The sequence below is a fragment of the Cherax quadricarinatus genome, chromosome 72, assembly GCF_038502225.1.
Source record: "Cherax quadricarinatus isolate ZL_2023a chromosome 72, ASM3850222v1, whole genome shotgun sequence".
Taxonomy (NCBI): Eukaryota; Metazoa; Arthropoda; class Malacostraca; order Decapoda; family Parastacidae; genus Cherax; species Cherax quadricarinatus.
In genome coordinates this window covers 3,378,992-3,401,018 of record NC_091363.1, presented here as the reverse complement: position 1 = coordinate 3,401,018, position 22,027 = coordinate 3,378,992, and the positions used below count along the sequence as shown (strand labels likewise).

General features: G+C 48.3%; 1 protein-coding gene across 3 annotated transcripts in view; it reads right to left on the bottom strand.

The window, feature by feature from the left end:
• Positions 1-22,027, bottom strand: part of LOC128701339 (Matrix metalloproteinase 2) — a 59,184-nt gene that overhangs the window by 17,308 nt on the left and 19,849 nt on the right. For all 3 annotated transcript variants that reach the window (XM_053795016.2, XM_053795015.2, XM_053795017.2), the window contains exons 4-7: positions 18,607-18,731; positions 9,155-9,319; positions 7,977-8,107; positions 6,363-6,521 (exon numbers count right to left, since the gene is read on the bottom strand). In XM_053795016.2, coding sequence (XP_053650991.2) covers positions 6,363-6,521; positions 7,977-8,107; positions 9,155-9,319; positions 18,607-18,731 — 580 coding nt within the window. The remainder of the gene's footprint in view (positions 1-6,362; positions 6,522-7,976; positions 8,108-9,154; positions 9,320-18,606; positions 18,732-22,027) is intronic.

Genomic DNA, 22,027 nt, shown 5'->3' with positions numbered 1-22,027 from the left:
TACACACAGTGAGGTCTGGGGTGTGTACACACAGTGAGGTCTGGGGTGTGTACACACAGTGAGGTCTGGGATGTGTACACACAGTGAGGTCTGGGGTGTGTACACACAGTGAGGTCTGGGGTGTGTACACACAGTGAGGTCTGGGGTGTGTACACACAGTGAGGTCTGGGGTGTGTACACACAGTGAGGTCTGGGGTGTGTACACACAGTGAGGTCTGGGGTGTGTACACACAGTGAGGTCTGGGGTGTGTACACACAGTGAGGTCTGGGGTGTGTACACACAGTGAGGTCTGGGGTGTGTACACACAGTGAGGTCTGGGGTGTGTACACACAGTGAGGTCTGGGGGTGTGTACACACAGTGAGGTCTGGGGTGTGTACACACAGTGAGGTCTGGGGTGTGTACACACAGTGAGGTCTGAGGTCTGGGATGTGTACACACAGTGAGGTCTGGGGTGTGTACACACAGTGAGGTCTGGGGTGTGTACACACAGTGAGGTCTGGGGTGTGTGTCTACACAGAGAGGTCTGGGGTGTGTACACACAGTGAGGTCTGGGGTGTGTACACACAGTGAGGTCTGGGGTGTGTACACACAGTGAGGTCTGGGGTGTGTACACACAGTGAGGTCTGGGATGTGTACACACAGTGAGGTCTGGGGTGTGTACACACAGTGAGGTCTGGGGTGTGTACACACAGTGAGGTCTGGGGTGTGTACACACAGTGAGGTCTGGGATGTGTACACACAGTGAGGTCTGGGGTGTGTACACACAGTGAGGTCTGGGGTGTGTACACACAGTGAGGTCTGGGGTGTGTGTCTACACAGTGAGGTCTGGGGTGTGTACACACAGTGAGGTCTGGGGTGTGTACACACAGTGAGGTCTGGGGTGTGTACACACAGTGAGGTCTGGGGTGTGTACACACAGTGAGGTCTGGGATGTGTACACACAGTGAGGTCTGGGGTGTGTACACACAGTGAGGTCTGGGGTGTGTACACACAGTGAGGTCTGGGGTGTGTGTCTACACAGTGAGGTCTGGGGTGTGTACACACAGTGAGGTCTGGGGTGTGTACACACAGTGAGGTCTGGGGTGTGTACACACAGTGAGGTCTGGGGTGTGTACACACAGTGAGGTCTGGGGTGTGTACACACAGTGAGGTCTGGGGTGTGTACACACAGTGAGGTCTGGGATGTGTACACACAGTGAGGTCTGGGGTGTGTACACACAGTGAGGTCTGGGGTGTGTACACACAGTGAGGTCTGGGGTGTGTGTCTACACAGTGAGGTCTGGGGTGTGTACACACAGTGAGGTCTGGGGTGTGTACACACAGTGAGGTCTGGGGTGTGTACACACAGTGAGGTCTGGGGTGTGTACACACAGTGAGGTCTGGGGTGTGTACACACAGTGAGGTCTGGGGTGTGTGTCTACACAGTGAGGTCTGGGGTGTGTACACACAGTGAGGTCTGGGATGTGTGTCTACACAGTGAGGTCTGGGGTGTGTACACACAGTGAGGTCTGGGGTGTGTATACACAGTGAGGTCTGGGGTGTGTACACACAGTGAGGTCTGGGGTGTGTACACACAGTGAGGTCTGGGGTGTGTACACACAGTGAGGTCTGGGGTGTGTACACACAGTGAGGTCTGGGGTGTGTACACACAGTGAGGTCTGGGGTGTGTACACACAGTGAGGTCTGGGGTGTGTACACACAGTGAGGTCTGGGGTGTGTGTCTACACAGTGAGGTCTGGGGTGTGTGTACACACAGTGAGGTCTGGGGTGTGTACACACAGTGAGGTCTGGGGTGTGTACACACAGTGAGGTCTGGGGTGTGTACACACAGTGAGGTCTGGGGTGTGTACACACAGTGAGGTCTGGGATGTGTGTCTACACAGTGAGGTCTGGGGTGTGTGTACACACAGTGAGGTCTGGGATGTGTACACACAGTGAGGTCTGGGATGTGTGTCTACACAGTGAGGTCTGGGGTGTGTGTACACACAGTGAGGTCTGGGGTGTGTACACACAGTGAGGTCTGGGATGTGTGTCTACACAGTGAGGTCTGGGGTGTGTGTACACACAGTGAGGTCTGGGGTGTGTGTCTACACAGTGAGGTCTGGGGTGTGTACACACAGTGAGGTCTGGGATGTGTGTCTACACAGTGAGGTCTGGGGTGTGTGTACACACAGTGAGGTCTGGGGTGTGTACACACAGTGAGGTCTGGGGTGTGTACACACAGTGAGGTCTGGGGTGTGTACACACAGTGAGGTCTGGGGTGTGTACACACAGTGAGGTCTGGGGTGTGTGTCTACACAGTGAGGTCTGGGGTGTGTGTCTACACAGTGAGGTCTGGGGTGTGTACACACAGTGAGGTCTGGGATGTGTGTCTACACAGTGAGGTCTGGGGTGTGTGTACACACAGTGAGGTCTGGGGTGTGTACACACAGTGAGGTCTGGGATGTGTGTCTACACAGTGAGGTCTGGGGTGTGTGTACACACAGTGAGGTCTGGGGTGTGTACACACAGTGAGGTCTGGGATGTGTGTCTACACAGTGAGGTCTGGGGTGTGTGTACACACAGTGAGGTCTGGGGTGTGTGTCTACACAGTGAGGTCTGGGGTGTGTACACACAGTGAGGTCTGGGATGTGTGTCTACACAGTGAGGTCTGGGGTGTGTGTACACACAGTGAGGTCTGGGGTGTGTACACACAGTGAGGTCTGGGGTGTGTACACACAGTGAGGTCTGGGGTGTGTACACACAGTGAGGTCTGGGGTGTGTACACACTGTGAGGTCTGGGGTGTGTGTCTACACAGTGAGGTCTGGGGTGTGTGTCTACACAGTGAGGTCTGGGGTGTGTGTACACACAGTGAGGTCTGGGGTGTGTGTACAGACAGTGAGGTCTGGGGTTTGTGTCTACACAGTGAGGTCTGAGGTGTGTGTGTCTACACAGTGAGGTCTGGGGTGTGTGTACACACAGTGAGGTCTGGGGTGTGTACACACAGTGAGGTCTGGGGTGTGTGTCTACACAGTGAGGTCTGGGGTGTGTGTCTACACAGTGAGGTCTGGGGTGTGTGTCTACACAGTGAGGTCTGGGGTGTGTGTCTACACAGTGAGGTCTGGGGTGTGTGTCTACACAGTGAGGTCTGGGGTGTGTGTACATACAGTGAAGTCTGGGGTGTGTGTACAGACAGTGAGGTCTGGGGTGTGTGTCTACACAGTGAGGTCTGGGGTGTGTGTCTACACAGTGAGGTCTGGGGTGTGTGTACACACAGTGAGGTCTGGGGTGTGTGTACACACAGTGAAGTCTGGGGTGTGTGTACAGACAGTGAGGTCTGGGGTGTGTGTCTACACAGTGAGGTCTGAGGTGTGTGTGTCTACACAGTGAGGTCTGGGGTGTGTGTACACACAGTGAGGTCTGGGGTGTGTACACACAGTGAGGTCTGGGGTGTGTGTACAGACAGTGAGGTCTGGGGTGTGTGTCTACACAGTGAGGTCTGGGGTGTGTGTCTACACAGTGAGGTCTGGGGTGTGTGTCTACACAGTGAGGTCTGGGGTGTGTGTACACACAGTGAAGTCTGGGGTGTGTGTACAGACAGTGAGGTCTGGGGTGTGTGTCTGCACAGTGAGGTCTGAGGTGTGTGTGTCTACACAGTGAGGTCTGGGGTGTGTGTACACACAGTGAGGTCTGGGGTGTGTACACACAGTGAGATCTGGGGTGTGTGTCTACACAGTGAGGTCTGGGGTGTGTGTCTACACAGTGAGGTCTGGGGTGTGTGTCTACACAGTGAGGTCTGGGGTGTGTGTCTACACAGTGAGGTCTAGGGTGTGTGTCTACACAGTGAGGTCTGGGGTGTGTGTACATACAGTGAAGTCTGGGGTGTGTGTACAGACAGTGAGGTCTGGGGTGTGTGTCTACACAGTGAGGTCTGGGGTGTGTGTCTACACAGTGAGGTCTGGGGTGTGTGTCTACACAGTGAGGTCTGGGGTGTGTGTACACACAGTGAAGTCTGGGGGGTGTGTACAGACAGTGAGGTCTGGGGTGTGTGTCTACACAGTGAGGTCTGGGGTGTGTCTACACAGTGAGGTCTGGGGTGTGTGTCTACACAGTGAGGTCTGGGGTGTGTGTCTACACAGTGAGGTCTGGGGTGTGTGTCTACACAGTGAGGTCTGGGGTGTGTGTACACACAGTGAAGTCTGGGGTGTGTGTACAGACAGTGAGGTCTGGGGTGTGTGTCTACACAGTGAGGTCTGAGGTGTGTGTGTCTACACAGTGAGGTCTGGGGTGTGTGTACACACAGTGAGGTCTGGGGTGTGTACACACAGTGAGGTCTGGGGTGTGTGTCTACACAGTGAGGTCTGGGGTGTGTGTCTACACAGTGAGGTCTGGGGTGTGTGTCTACACAGTGAGGTCTGGGGTGTGTGTCTACACAGTGAGGTCTGGGGTGTGTGTACATACAGTGAAGTCTGGGGTGTGTGTACAGACAGTGAGGTCTGGGGTGTGTGTCTACACAGTGAGGTCTGGGGTGTGTGTCTACACAGTGAGGTCTGGGGTGTGTGTCTACACAGTGAGGTCTGGGGTGTGTGTACACACAGTGAAGTCTGGGGTGTGTACAGACAGTGAGGTCTGGGGTGTGTGTCTACACAGTGAGGTCTGGGGTGTGTGTACACACAGTGAGGTCTGGGGTGTGTGTCTACACAGTTAGGTCTGGGGTGTGTGTCTACACAGTGAGGTCTGGGGTGTGTGTACACACAGTGAAGTCTGGGGTGTGTACAGACAGTGAGGTCTGGGGTGTGTGTCTACACAGTGAGGTCTGGGGTGTGTGTACACACAGTGAAGTCTGGGGTGTGTACAGACAGTGAGGTCTGGGGTGTGTGTCTACACAGTGAGGTCTGGGGTGTGTGTACACACAGTGAGGTCTGGGGTGTGTGTCTACACAGTGAGGTCTGGGGTGTGTGTCTACACAGTGAGGTCTGGGGTGTGTGTCTACACAGTGAGGTCTGGGGTGTGTGTCTACACAGTGAGGTCTGGGGTGTGTGTCTACACAGTGAGGTCTGGGGTGTGTGTCTACACAGTGAGGTCTGGGGTGTGTGTCTACACAGTGAGGTCTGGGATGTGTGTCTACACAGTGAGGTCTGGGGTGTGTGTACATACAGTGAAGTCTGGGGTGTGTGTACAGACAGTGAGGTCTGGGGTGTGTGTCTACACAGTGAGGTCTGGGGTGTGTGTCTACACAGTGAGGTCTGGGGTGTGTGTCTACACAGTGAGGTCTGGGGTGTGTGTACACACAGTGAAGTCTGGGGTGTGTACAGACAGTGAGGTCTGGGGTGTGTGTCTACACAGTGAGGTCTGGGGTGTGTGTCTACACAGTGAGGTCTGGGGTGTGTGTCTACACAGTGAGGTCTGGGGTGTGTGTCTACACAGTGAGGTCTGGGGTGTGTGTCTACACAGTGAGGTCTGGGGTGTGTCTACACAGTGAGGTCTGGGGTGTGTGTACACACAGTGAGGTCTGGGGTGTGTGTCTACACAGTGAGGTCTGGGGTGTGTGTCTACACAGTGAGGTCTGGGGTGTGTGTCTACACAGTGAGGTCTGGGGTGTGTGTCTACACAGTGAGGTCTGGGGGGGGTGTCTACACAATCAACCAGCAATATGGAAGACGCTTGTTTACACTAAGGGTGAGACTAGGCCTCCAACACTCCCTAAAACAATTTTCTTGCCCCTAGGCTTAATAGCCTCACCCTTAGGCTTAATAGCATCATCCATAAGCTTACTAGCCTCACCCATAGGCTTAATAACCTCACCCATAGGCTTAATAGCCTCACCCATAGGCTTAATAGCCTCACCCATAGGCTTAATAGCCTCATCCATAGGCTTAATAGCCTCATCCATAAGCTTACTAGCCTCACCCATAGACCTAATAACCTCACCCATTGGCCTAAGAGCCTCACCCAATAGGCTTAATTCAGCATGAAAGGGAAAACTCTCATATCAATGGGTCCTAAATAGATTTGCTCTGCATATTTGTCCTGTTTATGTAATTGTTATGTTTTTTATTGATAATAAAAGTTGTAACAGTGGTTCAAGGAGAATATTGCATAGTTATGTCTGGTACAGCCTGCCACGCGTTTTCACAGGTTTTGTACAGGGGCACATCAGCTCCTGCCACACACTTAAATATCAACCAGCAACAGCCATCAATGTTTAAGGAACGATATAGTTGCTTCTTAGAACTTTTTAAAGCCTATTAAAAAAATTACAGTTTCAAGGAACGTAACCCAATTTTTTCCTATAATCTTCAGTTCACTTTACATACCAATGTTCAAGTCTGTAAGCATCCTGTTATCCGGGAGTCTACAACAGTAATAATAATACTCACTGTAGAGCTCCCACATGGCCATAACATCATCGTAGTCCAGGGAGAAGCTGGGTTTGTAGCCTTTATAGTAAGGGAACATGATGGAGCCGGACACCGGGGAATGAGCCAGACCCAGCGAGTGACCGATCTCATGTACTGCTACCGTGAAAAAATCCAGTCCTGTAGGGAGAGTGAGGAGTGAGGCAAGGTGAGGAGTGAGGCAGAGTGAGGAGTGAGGTAGGACAAAGAGTGAGGCAGGGTAAAGAGTGAGGCAGGGTGAGCAGTGAGGTAGGGGGAAGAGTGAGGAAGGGTGAAGAATGAGGCAGGGTGAGCAGTGAGGCAGGGGGAAGAATGAGGCAGGGTGAGCAGTGAGGCAGGGTGAAGAGTGAAGCAAGGGGAAGAGTGAGGCAGGGTGAAGAGTGAGGGAGTTGAATGGTTGTACATTGATCTAGATTGATTGTTAGAATGGTAACTGCTACAACACTTTCACTTGACTATGCATTTCCGACCAAGAGGCCGGTTAACAACGCAAATCTTTACTAACTACCACCCCATACAATACCTATTAACTACCACCTCATACAATACCTATTAACTACCACCTCATACAATACCTATTAACTACCACCTCATACAGCACCTATTAACTACCACCCCATACAATACCTATTAACTACCACCCCATACAATACCTATTACTACCACCTCATACAGCACCTATTAACTACTACCCCATACAATACCTATTACTACCACCCCATACAATACCTATTAACTACCACCCCATACAATACCTATTACTACCACCCCATACAATACCTATTAACTACCACCCCATACAATACCTATTAACTACCACCCCATACAATACCTATTAACTACCACCCCATACAATACCTATTACTAACACCTCATACAGCACCTATTAACTACCACCCCATACAATACCTATTAACTACCACCTCACACAACACCTATTAACTACCACCTCATACAGCACCTATTAACTACCACCCCATACAATACCTATTAACTACCACCCCATACAATACCTATTACTAACACCTCATACAGCACCTATTAACTACCACCCCATACAATACCTATTAACTACCACCCCATACAATACCTATTAACTACCACCTCATACAGCACCTATTAACTACCACCTCATACAATACCTATTAACTACCACCCCATACAATACCTATTACTACCACCTCACACAACACCTATTAACTACCACCTCATACACTTTCAGCAATACTCATTATATGTCTACTAATCTATCAATACAGCACAAACGGTCTATTGCATCTTGCGTATTGCAGGAGACGTCTGCAAGCCAGCATGCCATCAACCAAACCATCAATTCAAATTTACTAAGACATAGTGGTTGACTAGATGCGGGTAGCCGTTCTATTTCTGTGACAGTGTCAGCCTGGTTGCTTGAAGAAGTTTGAAGACTGTCAACTACACGATGCTTGCTAAGACACATGTGCAATAATTACGTTTACTAAGGAAGTGCTTCGTACGTGTCTCTTTCTTGTTAACTAAGTAATGTGTATCATTGTAAGTGGAACCTAACCTGACCAGACTGTGACCTAGTTTGACCTGATTGTGACCAGGACTGACCTGAGTAGTCATCCTTAGGTCTAATAGTCCACTCTTCACTCTCGTCAAAGTGAACGTCTCCTCCGTAGCTGCCAAACTCGTACGGGTAGTAAGCGTGAGCCAGGATACCACTGGGACCATCGAAGGCGTACCTGGGAGATGTGAGAGGTACTTAGACTTGTACGATACCCGAGAGAGACGTGGTCCCAGGTGTGTGGGGGATGGGGTCAGTTAGTGGTTCCATGTGTGTGACGGGGTCAGCTGGTGGTCCCAAGTGTGTGTGTGTGTGTGTGTGTGTGTGTGTGTGTGTGTGTGTGTGTGTGTGTAGATCTGGAGGTCCCAGGTCTACACATACACCTGGTGGTTCCAAGTTTACACACACACACACAAACACACAAATGGTGGCTCCAGGTCTACACACGCACCTGGTGGTTCCAGGTCTACACACACACCTGGTGGTTCCAGGTCTACACACACATCTGGTGATCCCAGGTCTACACACACACCTGGTGGTCCCAGGTCTATACACACACCTGGTGGTCCCAGGTCTACACACACACCTGGTGGTCCTAGGTCTATACACACATCTGGTGATCCCAGGTCTACACACACACCTGGTGGTCCTGGGTCTATACACACACCTGGTGGTCCCAGGTCTACACACACACCTGGTGGTTCCAGGTCTATACACACACCTGGTGGTCCCAGGTCTACACACACACCTGGTGGTCCTAGATCTATACACACACCTGGTGGTCCCAGGTCTACACACACACCTGGTGGTCCCAGGTCTATACACACACCTGGTGATCCCAGGTCTACACACACACCTGGTGGTCCCAGGTCTATACACACACCTGGTGATCCCAGGTCTACACACACACCTGGTGGTCCCAGGTCTATACACACACCTGGTGGTCCCAGGTCTACACACACACCTGGTGGTCCTAGGTCTATACACACACCTGGTGGTCCCAGGTCTCTACACACACCTGGTGGTCCCAGGTCTACACACACACCTGGTGGTCCTAGATCTATACACACACCTAATAATGAGGCAGGCGAATATTCTTTGTTTGTAAGTTTGGATTTGAGAGGGACATGCCAAGCATGGGCCAATAGACCTATTACGATATTCTCCATTTCTCATGCTCATATATTCTATCATAAGAGAGTAGATAGAGTGGATCCTGTCTTACCCGTCACTATGGTCGTAACTAGCGAAGTATATAATAATATCAGCGGTGGTGTGGTTGACTTCAAGGAACTGCAGGTTGGAGTAAGTGCTCCAGGCGTCGAAGGCTCGACGTAGCTCCCTCTGTACGTTCTCTTTTGTACGTAGTTGTGGAGACCAGTTGGCCACTCTGGAAGGGTAATGGAGGACAGTGGTGTGGTTACTGGTCAACGAAATAGGGTTGTGGTGGTGGGAGGGAGAAGTTGGTGGGTGGTGATGGTGGTGGGTGATAGTAGCGGTGGTGGTGATGGTGGTAGTGATGGTGGGTGGTAGTAATGGTGGTAGCACAGTGTTAGAGCATCAAGATGTGTCTACCTACCCACAGGTTGTGTCTACTTACCCACAGGTTGTGTCTACCTACCCACGGGTTGTGTCTACCTACCCACAGGTTGTGTCTACCTAACCACAGGTTGTGTCTACTTACCCACAGGTTGTGTCTACTTACCCACGGGTTGTGTCTACCTACCCACAGGTTGTGTCTACCTACCCACAGGTTGTGTCTACTTACCCACAGGTTGTGTCTACCTACCCACGGGTTGTGTCTACCTACCCACAGGTTGTGTCTACCTACCCACAGGTTGTGTCTACCTACCCACAGGTTGTGTCTACCTACCCACAGGTTGTGTCTACCTACCCACAGGTTGTGTCTACCTACCCACAGGTTGTGTCTACCTACCCACAGGTTGTGTCTACCCACCCACAGGTTGTGTCTACCTACCCACAGGTTGTGTCTACCTACCCACAGGTTGTGTCTACCTACCCACAGGCTGACACAGTCTACAGTCTACCTCTATTTTCATAATTTCTCCTCTTTATTAATGTCTGGGCTGATTAATGGGACTCACGAGGATCATTAATGGGACTCACGAGGATCATTAATGGGACTCACGAGGGTCATTAATGGGACTCACGAGGATCATTAATGGGACTCACGAGGGTCATTAATGGGACTCACGAGGGTCATTAATGGGACTCACGAGGGTCATTAATGGGACTCACGAGGGTCATTAATGGGACTCACGAGGGTCATTAATGGGACTCACGAGGATCATTAATGGGACTCACGAGAGTCATTAATGGGACTCACGAGGGTCATTAATGGGACTCACGAGGATCATTAATGGGACTCACGAGTCATTAATGGGACTCAAGAGGGTCATTAATGGGACTCACGAGGATCATTAATGGGACTCACGAGGGTCATTAATGGGACTCACGAGGGTCATTAATGGGACTCACGAGGATCATTAATGGAACTCACAAGAGTCATTAATGGGACTCACGAGGGTCATTAATGGGACTCACGAGGATCATTAATGGGACTCACGAGGGTCATTAATGGGACTCACGAGGGTCATTAATGGGACTCACGAGAATCATTAGTGGGACTCACGAGGATCATTAATGGGACTCACGAGGGTCATTACTGGGACTCACGATGATCATTAATGGGACTCACGAGGGTCATTAATGGGACTCACGGGGATCATTAATGGAACTCACGAGGATCATTACTGGGACTCACGATGATCATTAATGGGACTCACGAGGGTCATTAATGGGACTCACGAGGATCATTAATGGGACTCACGAGGATCATTAATGGAACTCACGAGGATCATTACTGGGACTCACGATGATCATTAATGGGACTCACGAGGGTCATTAATGGGACTCACGGGGATCATTACTGGGACTCACGAGGATCATTAATGGGACTCACGAGGATCATTAATGGGACTCACGAGAGTCATTAATGGGACTCACGAGAGTCATTAATGGGACTCACGAGGATCATTAATGGGACTCACGAGGATCATTAATGGGACTCACGAGGGTCATATATGTTACTCACGAGGATAATTAATGGGACTCACGAGGGTCATTAATGGGACTCACGAGGGTCATTAATGGGACTCAGGAGAGTCATTAATGGGACTCACGAGGGTCATTAATGGAACTCACGAGGATCATTAATGGGACTCACGAGGATCATTAATGGGACTCACGAGGGTCATTAATGGGACTCACGAGGATCATTAATGGGACTCACGAGGGTCATTAATGGGACTCACGAAGGTCATTAATTGGACTCACGAGAGTCATTAATGGAACTCACGAGGATCATTAATGGGACTCACAAGAGTCATTAATGGGACTCACGAGAGTCATTAATGGGACTCACGAGGATCATTAATGGGACTCACGAGGATCGTTAATGGGACTCACGAGAGTCATTAATGGGACTCACGAGAGTCATTAATGGGACTCACGAGGGTCATTAATGGAACTCACGAGGATCATTAATGGGACTTACGAGGATCATTAATGGGACTCACGAGGATCATTAATGGGACTCACGAGGATCATTAATGGGACTCACGAGGGTCATTAATGGGACTCACGAGGGTCATTAATGGGACTACACGAGGATCATTAATGGGACTACACGAGGGTCATTAATGGGACTACATGAGGGTCATTAATGGGACTCACGAGGGTCATTAATGAGACTCACGAGGATCATTAATGGGACTCACGAGGATCATTAATGGGACTCACGAGGATCATTAATGGGACTCACGAGGATCATTAATGGGACTCACGAGGGTCATTAATGGGACTCACGAGGGTCATTAATGGGACTCACGAGGATCATTAATGGGACTCACGAGGGTCATTAATGGGACTCACGAGGGTCATTAATGGGACTCACGAGGATCATTAATGGGACTCACGAGGGTCATTAATGGGACTCACGAGGGTCATTAATGGGACTCACGAGGATCATTAATGGGACTCACGAGGATCATTAATGGGACTCACGAGGATCATTAATGGGACTCACGAGGATCATTAATGGGACTCACGAGGATCATTAATGGGACTCACGAGGATCATTAATGGGACTCACGAGGATCATTAATGGGACTCACGAGGATCATTAATGGGACTCACGAGGATCATTAATGGGACTCACGAGGATCATTAATGGGACTCACGAGGATCATTAATGGGACTCACGAGGATCATTAATGAGACTCACGAGAATCATTAATGGGACTCACGAGGGTCATTAATGGGACTCACGAGGGTCATTAATGGGACTCACGAGGATCATTAATGGGACTCACGAGGATCATTAATGGGACTCACGAGGATCATTAATGGGACTCTCGAGGGTCATTAATGGGACTCAAGAGGGTCATTAATGGGACTCACGAGGATCATTAATGGGACTCACATTAATGGAGGGTCATTAATGGGACTCACGAGGATCATTAATGGGACTCACGAGGATCATTAATGGGACTCACGAGGATCATTAATGGGACTCACGAGGGTCATTAATGGGACTCACGAGGATCATTAATGGGACTCACGAGGATCATTAATGGGACTCACGAGGATCATTAATGGGACTCACGAGGATCATTAATGGGACTCACGAGGATCATTAATGGGACTCACGAGGGTCATTAATGGGACTCACGAGGGTCATTAATGGGACTCACGAGGATCATTAATGGGACTCACGAGGATCATTAATGGGACTCACGAGGATCATTAATGGGACTCACGAGGATCATTAATGGGACTCACGAGGATCATTAATGGGACTCACGAGGATCATTAATGGGACTCACGAGGGTCATTAATGGGACTCACGAGGATCATTAATGGGACTCACGAGGATCATTAATGGGACTCACGAGGATCATTAATGGGACTCACGAGGATCGAGGATCATTAATGGGACTCACGAGGATCATTAATGGGACTCACGAGGATCATTAATGGGACTCACGAGGATCATTAATCACGAGGGACTCACGAGGATCATTAATGGGACTCACGAGAGTCATTAATGGGACTCACGAGGATCATTAATGGGACTCACGAGGATCATTAATGGGACTCACGAGGATCATTAATGGGACTCACGAGGATCATTAAGGACTCATTAATGGGACTCACGAGGATCATTAATGGGACTCACGAGGATCATTAATGGGACTCACGAGGATCATTAATGGGACTCACGAGGATCATTAATGGGACTCACGAGGATCATTAATGGGACTCACGAGGATCATTAATGGGACTCACGAGGATCATTAATGGGACTCACGAGGATCATTAATGGGAATCACGAGGATCATTAATGGGACTCACGAGGATCATTAATGGGACTCACGAGGATCATTAATGAGACTCGCGAGGATCATTAATGGGACTCACGAGAATCATTAATGGGACTCGCGAGGGACTCATTAATGGGACTCACGAGGGTCATTAATGGGACTCACGAGGGTCATTAATGGGACTCACGAGGATCATTAATGGGACTCACGAGGATCATTAATGGACTCACGAGGATCATTAATGGGACGACTCAGGATCATTAATGGGACTCACGAGGGATCATTAATGGGACTCACGAGGATCATTAATGGGACTCACGAGGATCATTAATGGGACTCACGAGGATCATTAATGGGACTCACGAGGATCATTAATGGGACTCACGAGGATCATTAATGGGACTCACGAGGATCATTAAGGATCATTAATGGGACTCACGAGGATCATTAATGGGACTCACGAGGATCATTAATGGGACTCACGAGGATCATTAATGGGACTCACGAGGATCATTAATGGGACTCACGAGGATCATTAATGGGACTCACGAGGATCATTAATGGGACTCACGAGGATCATTAATGGGACTCACGAGGATCATTAATGGAACTCACGAGGATCATTAATTGGACTCACGACTCACGAGGATCATTAATGGGACTCACGAGGATCATTAATGGGATCATTAATGGGACTCAAGAGGATCATTAATGGGACTCACGAGGATCATTAATGGGACTCACGAGGATCATTAATGGAACTCACGAGGACATTAATGGGACTCACGAGGATCATTAATGGGACTCACGAGGATCATTAATGGGACTCACGAGGATCATTAATGGGACTCACGAGGGTCATTAATGGGACGAGGATCATTAATGGGACTCACGAGGATCATTAATGGGACTCACGAGGATCATTAATGGGACTCACGAGGATCATTAATGGGACTCACGATCATTAATGGGGAGGGTCATTAATGGGACTCACGAGGATCATTAATGGGACTCACGAGGATCATTAATGGGACTCACGAGGATCATTAATGGGACTCACGAGGATCATTAATGGGACTCACGAGGATCATTAATGGGACTCACATTAATTGGACTCAGAGATCATTAAACTGAGGATCATTAATGGAACTCACGAGGATCATTAATGGGACTCGCGAGGATCATTAATGGGACATTAATGGGACTCACGAGGATCATTAATGGGAATCACGAGGATCATTAATGGGACTCACGAGGATCATTAATGGGACTCACGAGGATCATTAATGGGACTCACGAGGATCATTAATGGGACTCACGAGGATCATTAATGGGACTCACGAGGATCATTAATGGGACTCACGAGGATCATTAATGGGACTCACGAGGATCATTAATGGGACTCACGAGGATCATTAATGGGACTCACGAGGATCATTAATGGGACTCACGAGGATCATTAATGGGACTCACGAGGATGGGACTCACGAGGGTCATTAATGGGACTCACGAGGATCATTAATGGGACTCACGAGGATCATTAATGGGACTCACGAGGATCATTAATGGGACTCACGAGGATCATTAATGGGACTCACGAGGATCATTAATGGGACTCACGAGGATCATTAATGGGACTCACGAGGGTCATTAATGGGACGAGGATCATTAATGGGACTCGAGGATCATTATTGGGACTCACGAGGATCATTAATGGGACTCACGAGGATCATTAATGGGACTCACGAGGATCATTAATGGGACTCACGAGGATCATTAATGGGACTCACGAGGATCATTAATGGGACTCACGAGGATCATTAATGGGACTCACGAGGATCATTAATGGGACTCACGAGGATCATTAATGGGACTCACGAGGATCATTAATGGGACTCACGAGGATCATTAATGGGACTCACGAGGATCATTAATGGGACTCACGAGGATCATTAATGGGACTCACGAGGATCATTAATGGGACTCACGAGGATCATTAATGGGACTCACGAGGATCATTAATGGGACTCACGAGGATCATTAATGGGACTCACGAGGATCATTAATGGGACTCACATCATTAATGGGACTCACGAGGATCATTAATGGGACTCACGAGGATCATTAATGGGACTCACGAGGATCATTAATGGGACTCACGAGGATCATTAATGGGACTCACGAGGGTCATTAATGGGACTCACGAGGATCATTAATGGGACTAACGTCATTAATGGGACTCACGAGGATCATTAATGGGACTCACGAGGATCATTAATGGGACTCACGAGGATCATTAATGGGACTCACGAGGATCATTAATGGGACTCACGAGGATCATTAATGGGACTCACGAGGATCATTAATGGGACTCACGAGGATCATTAATGGGACTCACGAGGATCATTAATGGGACTCACGAGGATCATTAATGGGACTCACGAGGATCATTAATGGGACTCACGAGGATCATTAATGGGACTCACGAGGATCATTAATGGGACTCACGAGGATCATTAATGGGACTCACGAGGATCATTAATGGGACTCACGAGGATCATTAATGGGACTCACGAGGATCATTAATGGGACTCACGAGGATCATTAATGGGACTCATGAGGGTCATTAATGGGACTCACGAGAGTCATTAATGAGACTCACGAGGATCATTAATGGGACTCACGAGGATCATTAATGGGACTCACGAGGATCATTAATGGGACTCACGAGGATCATTAATGGGACTCACGAGGATCATTAATGGGACTCACGAGGATCATTAATGGGACTCACGAGGATCATTAATGGGACTCACGAGGATCATTAATGGGACTCACGAGGATCATTAATGGGACTCACGAGGGGACTCACGAGGCTCATTAATGGGACTCACGAGGATCATTAATGGGACTCACGAGGATCATTAATGGGACTCACGAGGATCATTAATGGGACTCACGAGGATCATTAATGGGACTCACGAGGATCATTAATGGGACTCACGAGGATCATTAATGGGACTCACGAGGATCATTAATGGGACTCACGAGGGTCATTAATGGGACTCACGAGAGTCATTAATGGGACTCACGAGGATCATTAATGGGACTCACGAGGATCATTAAGGCTGTATTTCAAGAATACTCTACTAAATCTAGGATTACTGTATACAATATACATTCAATTAAAGATATACAGCTCTCTGTGTATATGTTCTGTATATTCAGAACACGTCTCCTAGATGGCGTGGTTCTGACTCCTAGATAGCGTGGTTCGGTCTCCTAGATAGCGTGGTTCTGTCTCCTAGATAGCGTGGTTCTGTCTCCTAGATGGCGTGGTTCTGACTCCTAGATAGCGCGGTTCTGTCTCCTAGATAGCGTGGTTCTGTCTCCTAGATAGCGTGGTTCTGTCTCCTAGATAGCGCGGTTCTGTCTCCTAGATAGCGTGGTTCTGTCTCCTAGATAGCGTGGTTCTGTCTCCTAGATGGCGTGGTTCTGACTCCTAGATAGCGTGGTTCTGTCTCCTAGATAGCGTGGTTCTGTCTCCTAGATAGCGTGGTTCTGTCTCCTAGATGGCGTGGTTCTATCTCCTAGATAGCGTGGTTCTGTCTCCTAGATGGCGTGGTTCTGACTCCTAGATAGCGTGGTTCTGTCTCCTAGATAGCGTGGTTCTGTCTCCTAGATAGCGTGGTTCTGTCTCCTAGATGGCGTGGTTCTCAACACAGTAACAACGCGGTGTTCAACACTTGGGTGAACCACTCCACCTTCGAATAATAGTAATTGGTTTATTTATAAGTTGGGTTTAAGTTAAAATATTAACCTAACATTATCTCACACTTAGGTGTAATTATTTCAGGGCGTTTGTAAACACATTCTGCCAGTGGCAAGTTAATTGTAAGAGATTAACCTGACAGCAAGTGGCACCTGTGTCCTCTCAACCAGGAAAGTACCTAAATCTTCCCTACATTCATCACAGGGAAGTGCCCACGTCTCTATCACCTCCCGCCCGGTAAGTGCTCAGTCTTTACAGTTAGAAATATTAAGAATGCAATCTTGTTTAAGTTGGGTGTGCCAAGATCCCCTGTGTGGCATTGTTTGTCTAGCCTGGGGGAACCCAGTGTTTGTCTAGCCTGGGGGAACCCAGTGTTTGTCTAGCCTGGGGGAACCCAGTGTTTGTCTAGCCTGGGGGAACCCAGTGTTTGTCTAGCCTGGGGGAACCCAGTGTTTGTCTAGCCTGGGGGAACCCAGTGTTTGTCTAGCCTGAGGTGACCCAGTGTTTGTCTAGCCTGGGGAAACCCAGTGTTTGTCTAGCCTGGGGGAACCCAGTGTTTGTCTAGCCTGGGGGAACCCAGTGTTTGTCTAAACCCAGTGTTTTCTAGCCTGGGGGAACCCAGTGTTTGTTTAGCCTGGGGGAACCCAGTGTTTGTCTAGCCTGAACCCAGTGTTTGTCTAGCCTGGGGGAACCCAGTGTTTGTCTAGCCTGGGGGAACCCAGTGTTTGTCTAGCCTGGGGGAACCCAGTGTTTGTCTAGCCTGGGGGAACCCAGTGTTTGTCTAGCCTGAGGTAACCCAGTGTTTGTCTAGCCTGGGGGAACCCAGTGTTTGTCTAGCCTGGGGGAACCCAGTGTTTGTCTAGCCTGGGGGAACCCAGTGTTTGTCTAGCCTGAGGTAACCCCTAGCCTGGGGAAACCCAGTGTTTGTCTAGCCTGGGGAAACCAAGTGTTTGTCTAGCCTGGGGGAACCCAGTGTTTGTCTAGCCTGGGGGAACCCAGTGTTTATCTAGCCTGGGGGAACCCAGTGTTTGTCTAGCCTGGGGAAACCCAGTGTTTATCTAGCCTGGGGGAGCCCAGTGTTTATCTAGCCTGAGGTAACCCAGTGTTTGTCTAGCCTGGGGGAACCCAGTGTTTATCTAGCCTGGGGGAACCCAGTCTGGGGGACTTAGTGAAGGCGATTTTATTATTTTTTAAACACCTGCCGTCTTCCACCGAGATAAAGAAACTCTACAAAATAAAAGGAAATAAATATAACAATAATTATGTGTACCTATATCTGAATAAACTTGCTTACTTTAGTTATTCAGTCGTTCATTGTCTTGCCAAAGGCGTGTTGATATCAGAGTTTGGATGATCCTCTGAAGTGCAACATTCCAGGCATCCTTCAGAGTGCAGCCGCTGTACTTCCCACCTCCAGGACTGTAGCATCATCTCTCTCTCTCTCTCTCTCTCTCTCTCTCTCTCTCTCTCTCTCTCTCTCTCTCGCTCTCTAATACTCACAGATAAGTAATCTTCCTCTTCTTCCATCCATCACCACCTAAGATGAATCGTTTACGCCGGATGTGTTCCCCCTGGTCTTCGTATGGATCCACGTCAGGCAGTCCACAGCGAGGTGTCTCCATCAGCTGATGATGACACCAATAACACAAAAGAATCAATGCTTAATTTAACTTTATTATGTACCCCATACCCATCCTGTGGGTGGTAGCCGCCCCATATCTATCCTGTGGGTGGTAGCCACCCCATATCCATCCTGTGGGTGATAGTCAAAATATTACAGAGATACATAATGGGTCGAGGGACTGGGTCCTGAAGTACAGAAAGGCAGAATAATTAATGATAATGGAACTTGAAAAATGTGGGAGTCTTGAGTATGTGGATCAAGAAAATGTTAGAAGATAATGTAAAGTGAAGGCAGTACAGTGATTAAGAATGCACAAACAACTCGCACATAAAGGAAATGGTCCACGACGGACCGAAACGTCTTTGTAAGCTCAGGTCAGCAAACAAAGGGGGACAGCAGAGGGCAGCAAGGGACTAGCTCCCTTAAGGTTTACTATACTAATAGCAGGAGTGTAAGAAATAAGATAGATGAGCTAAGATTAATTGCAAGTGCAGGAAACATAGATATTATTGCTATAACAGAGACCTGGCTCAATCTGAAAGATAGAGAGATGCCCTCTGAATGTCACATACAAGGCTATAAATTATTCCACACTGACAGGGTCAACAGGAAAGGTGGTGGAGTAGCGATGTATGTCAGAGACAATTTAAATTGTTGTGTTAGACAAGATATTAAATTAGAAGCGTCAGCCACTGAATCTGTTTGGTTACAGCTTCTCGAGGGCCGAGAAAAACTAATTTTGGGTGTGATTTACAGGGCCCCAAATCTTGATAGGGAGTGCAGTAAACTTCTATGGGACGAAATTCGTAAGGCATCTACATACGAAAATGTTGTGCTAATGGGAGATTTCAACTATAGACAGATTGACTGGAGCAATTTGACAGGAAATTTAGAGTCAGGTGACTTTCTTGATACGATCCAGGATTGTTTTTTAAAACAGTTTGTGACAGAGCCAACTAGGGGAAATAACCTCCTTGACTTGGTTCTTGCCAGTAGGGAAACACTAATTAATAATCTTGAGGTTAATGATGAGCTTGGGGAAAGTGATCACAAATCACTCAGTTTTAATATATCATGGAATTCCCCTAATAATGGCAATCAAGTCTCCGTCCCTGACTTTCGCTTGGCTGATTTCATAGGACTGAAAAATTACTTAGGTGGGCTGAACTGGAATGACCTGACTAAGGGTCAGGTAGGTGGTGATGGTTGCCGATATGATGCTTTCCAGGGCATAGTTCTAGCTGCTCAGTCAAATTATGTTCCAAATAGGGAAATCAGATCAAACAAAAATGATCCTAAATGGATGAACAATAGATTAAAATATCTGATTGGTCAAAAGAAAGGCATATATAGGCAAATCAAAAGAGGAGAGGGGCAATTGAGAAATCGATATATTCAGTTAAAGAGAGAAATAAAAAAGGGAATTAGAAAAGCAAAAAGAGATTATGAGGTTAAAGTTGCAAGAGAATCGAAGACTAACCCAAAAGGATTCTTTCAGGTATACAGAAGTAAGATCAGGGACAAGATAGGCCCACTCAAAAGTTCCTCGGGTCAGCTCACTGACAGTGATAAGGAAATGTGTACATTGGGTGCATTGGCATAAGCCTGTAGGAGACTTGGACCTGCCTCGCATGGGCCAGTAGGCCTTCTGCAGTGTTCCATCGTTCTTATGTTCTTATGTTCTTATGTTCTTATGTGCGGGTTATTTGTGTATTGTTCCAGTCACGGTATTGTACCTTTTTGTTATTAAGAAAGCAGAGGAAGAGAGGGAATGTGAGAGAGGGAAGATAAAGTGGCGCTGACACCATGGCAAACGAGGACACTGAGGGAGCACCGACCACCAACTTTGCTTACAAGCTCCTCAAGTTGTTGCTTAGCCAGCAGTCATAAAATAAGCTAAGATTTTATTCGGATTTTTAACCTCGGAGGGTTAGCCACCCACGATAACCCGAGAAATTCAGTGCGTCATCGAGGACTGTCTAACTTATTTCCATTGTGGGCCTCAATCTTGTCCCCCAGGATGCGACCCACATTAGTCGACTAACACCCAGGTACCTACTTGCTCGGTGAACAGGACAACAGGTGTAATGAAATGTGTCGAATGTTTCCACCCCGCCGGGAATCGAACCCGGACCCTCAGCGTGTGAAGCGAGAGCTTTGCCAGCCAGGCCACGGGGCCCCAGAATGTTCAATTCTGTTGATGTCCCGGGAAATGAACTAGCAGATGTCGAGGCTAAGTCTGCTGTAGCCAGCCCACACTCTGCTACTTCATGGACCACACCCTCACTTGTCTTTAACAAGAGACGGTCCTGGTGGGTCCTACATACCGGCAGCAAGTTCTACAAAGCCCCCACATGACGTCTTTGACCCTCCAACCTCAACCATTATTTTGGGACGAATCTCTGTGGACTGAAGGTTGACTACAACGCAGCTCGTCCATATACACCTGACAGAAGGTGCAACTACATAGCACATTGTGGCCTGCCAATGACTGTGGTACACACGTTTAAATTTGTCCTAGGTTTACGTCCTTCCGTCATAGTTTTATGACCGAGGTGTCTGTAGGGATCTCGGAGAACTTTCAGGGGAGGTTTGTGGCGTTAATAATGTAATGAGCATTTAATTTTGCAATGATAATATTGTTTGGTTTACGTGTTTCAAGGTTCTGTTTTTAATTTGTATTTTCGTTTTTGTATTGCATATAAGATTTATTGATAAAACTAGCGAGTGACCCACATGGGTAGAGTCCTGTTACAAACTCTAGACTTGGAAAATGCCTATAAACTACAAGATTTATTAAGATCTATCTTCTGCCAGGTCTATTACGACCCCATAGCAATGTAATAGTGACTGCAATCTCTCTCTCTCTCTCTCTCTCTCTCTCTCCCTCTCTCTCTCACACACACACACACACACACACACACACACACACACAGGCCAAGAGCTGTGACTCGACAACCGCAACCACAACTAGGCGAGTACACACACACACACACCAAGTGTAAAGTCATGAAGATTGGGGAAGGGCAAAGAAGACCGCAGACGGAGTACAGTCTAGGGGGCCAGAGACTACAAACCTCACTCAAGGAAAAAGATCTTGGGGTGAGTATAACACCAGGTACATCTCCTGAAGCGCACATCAACCAAATAACTGCTGCAGCATATGGGCGCCTGGCAAACCTCAGAACAGCATTCCGACATCTTAATAAGGAATCATTCAGGACCCTGTACACCGTGTACGTTAGGTCCATATTGGAGTATGCGGCACCAGTTTGGAACCCACACCTAGCCAAGCGC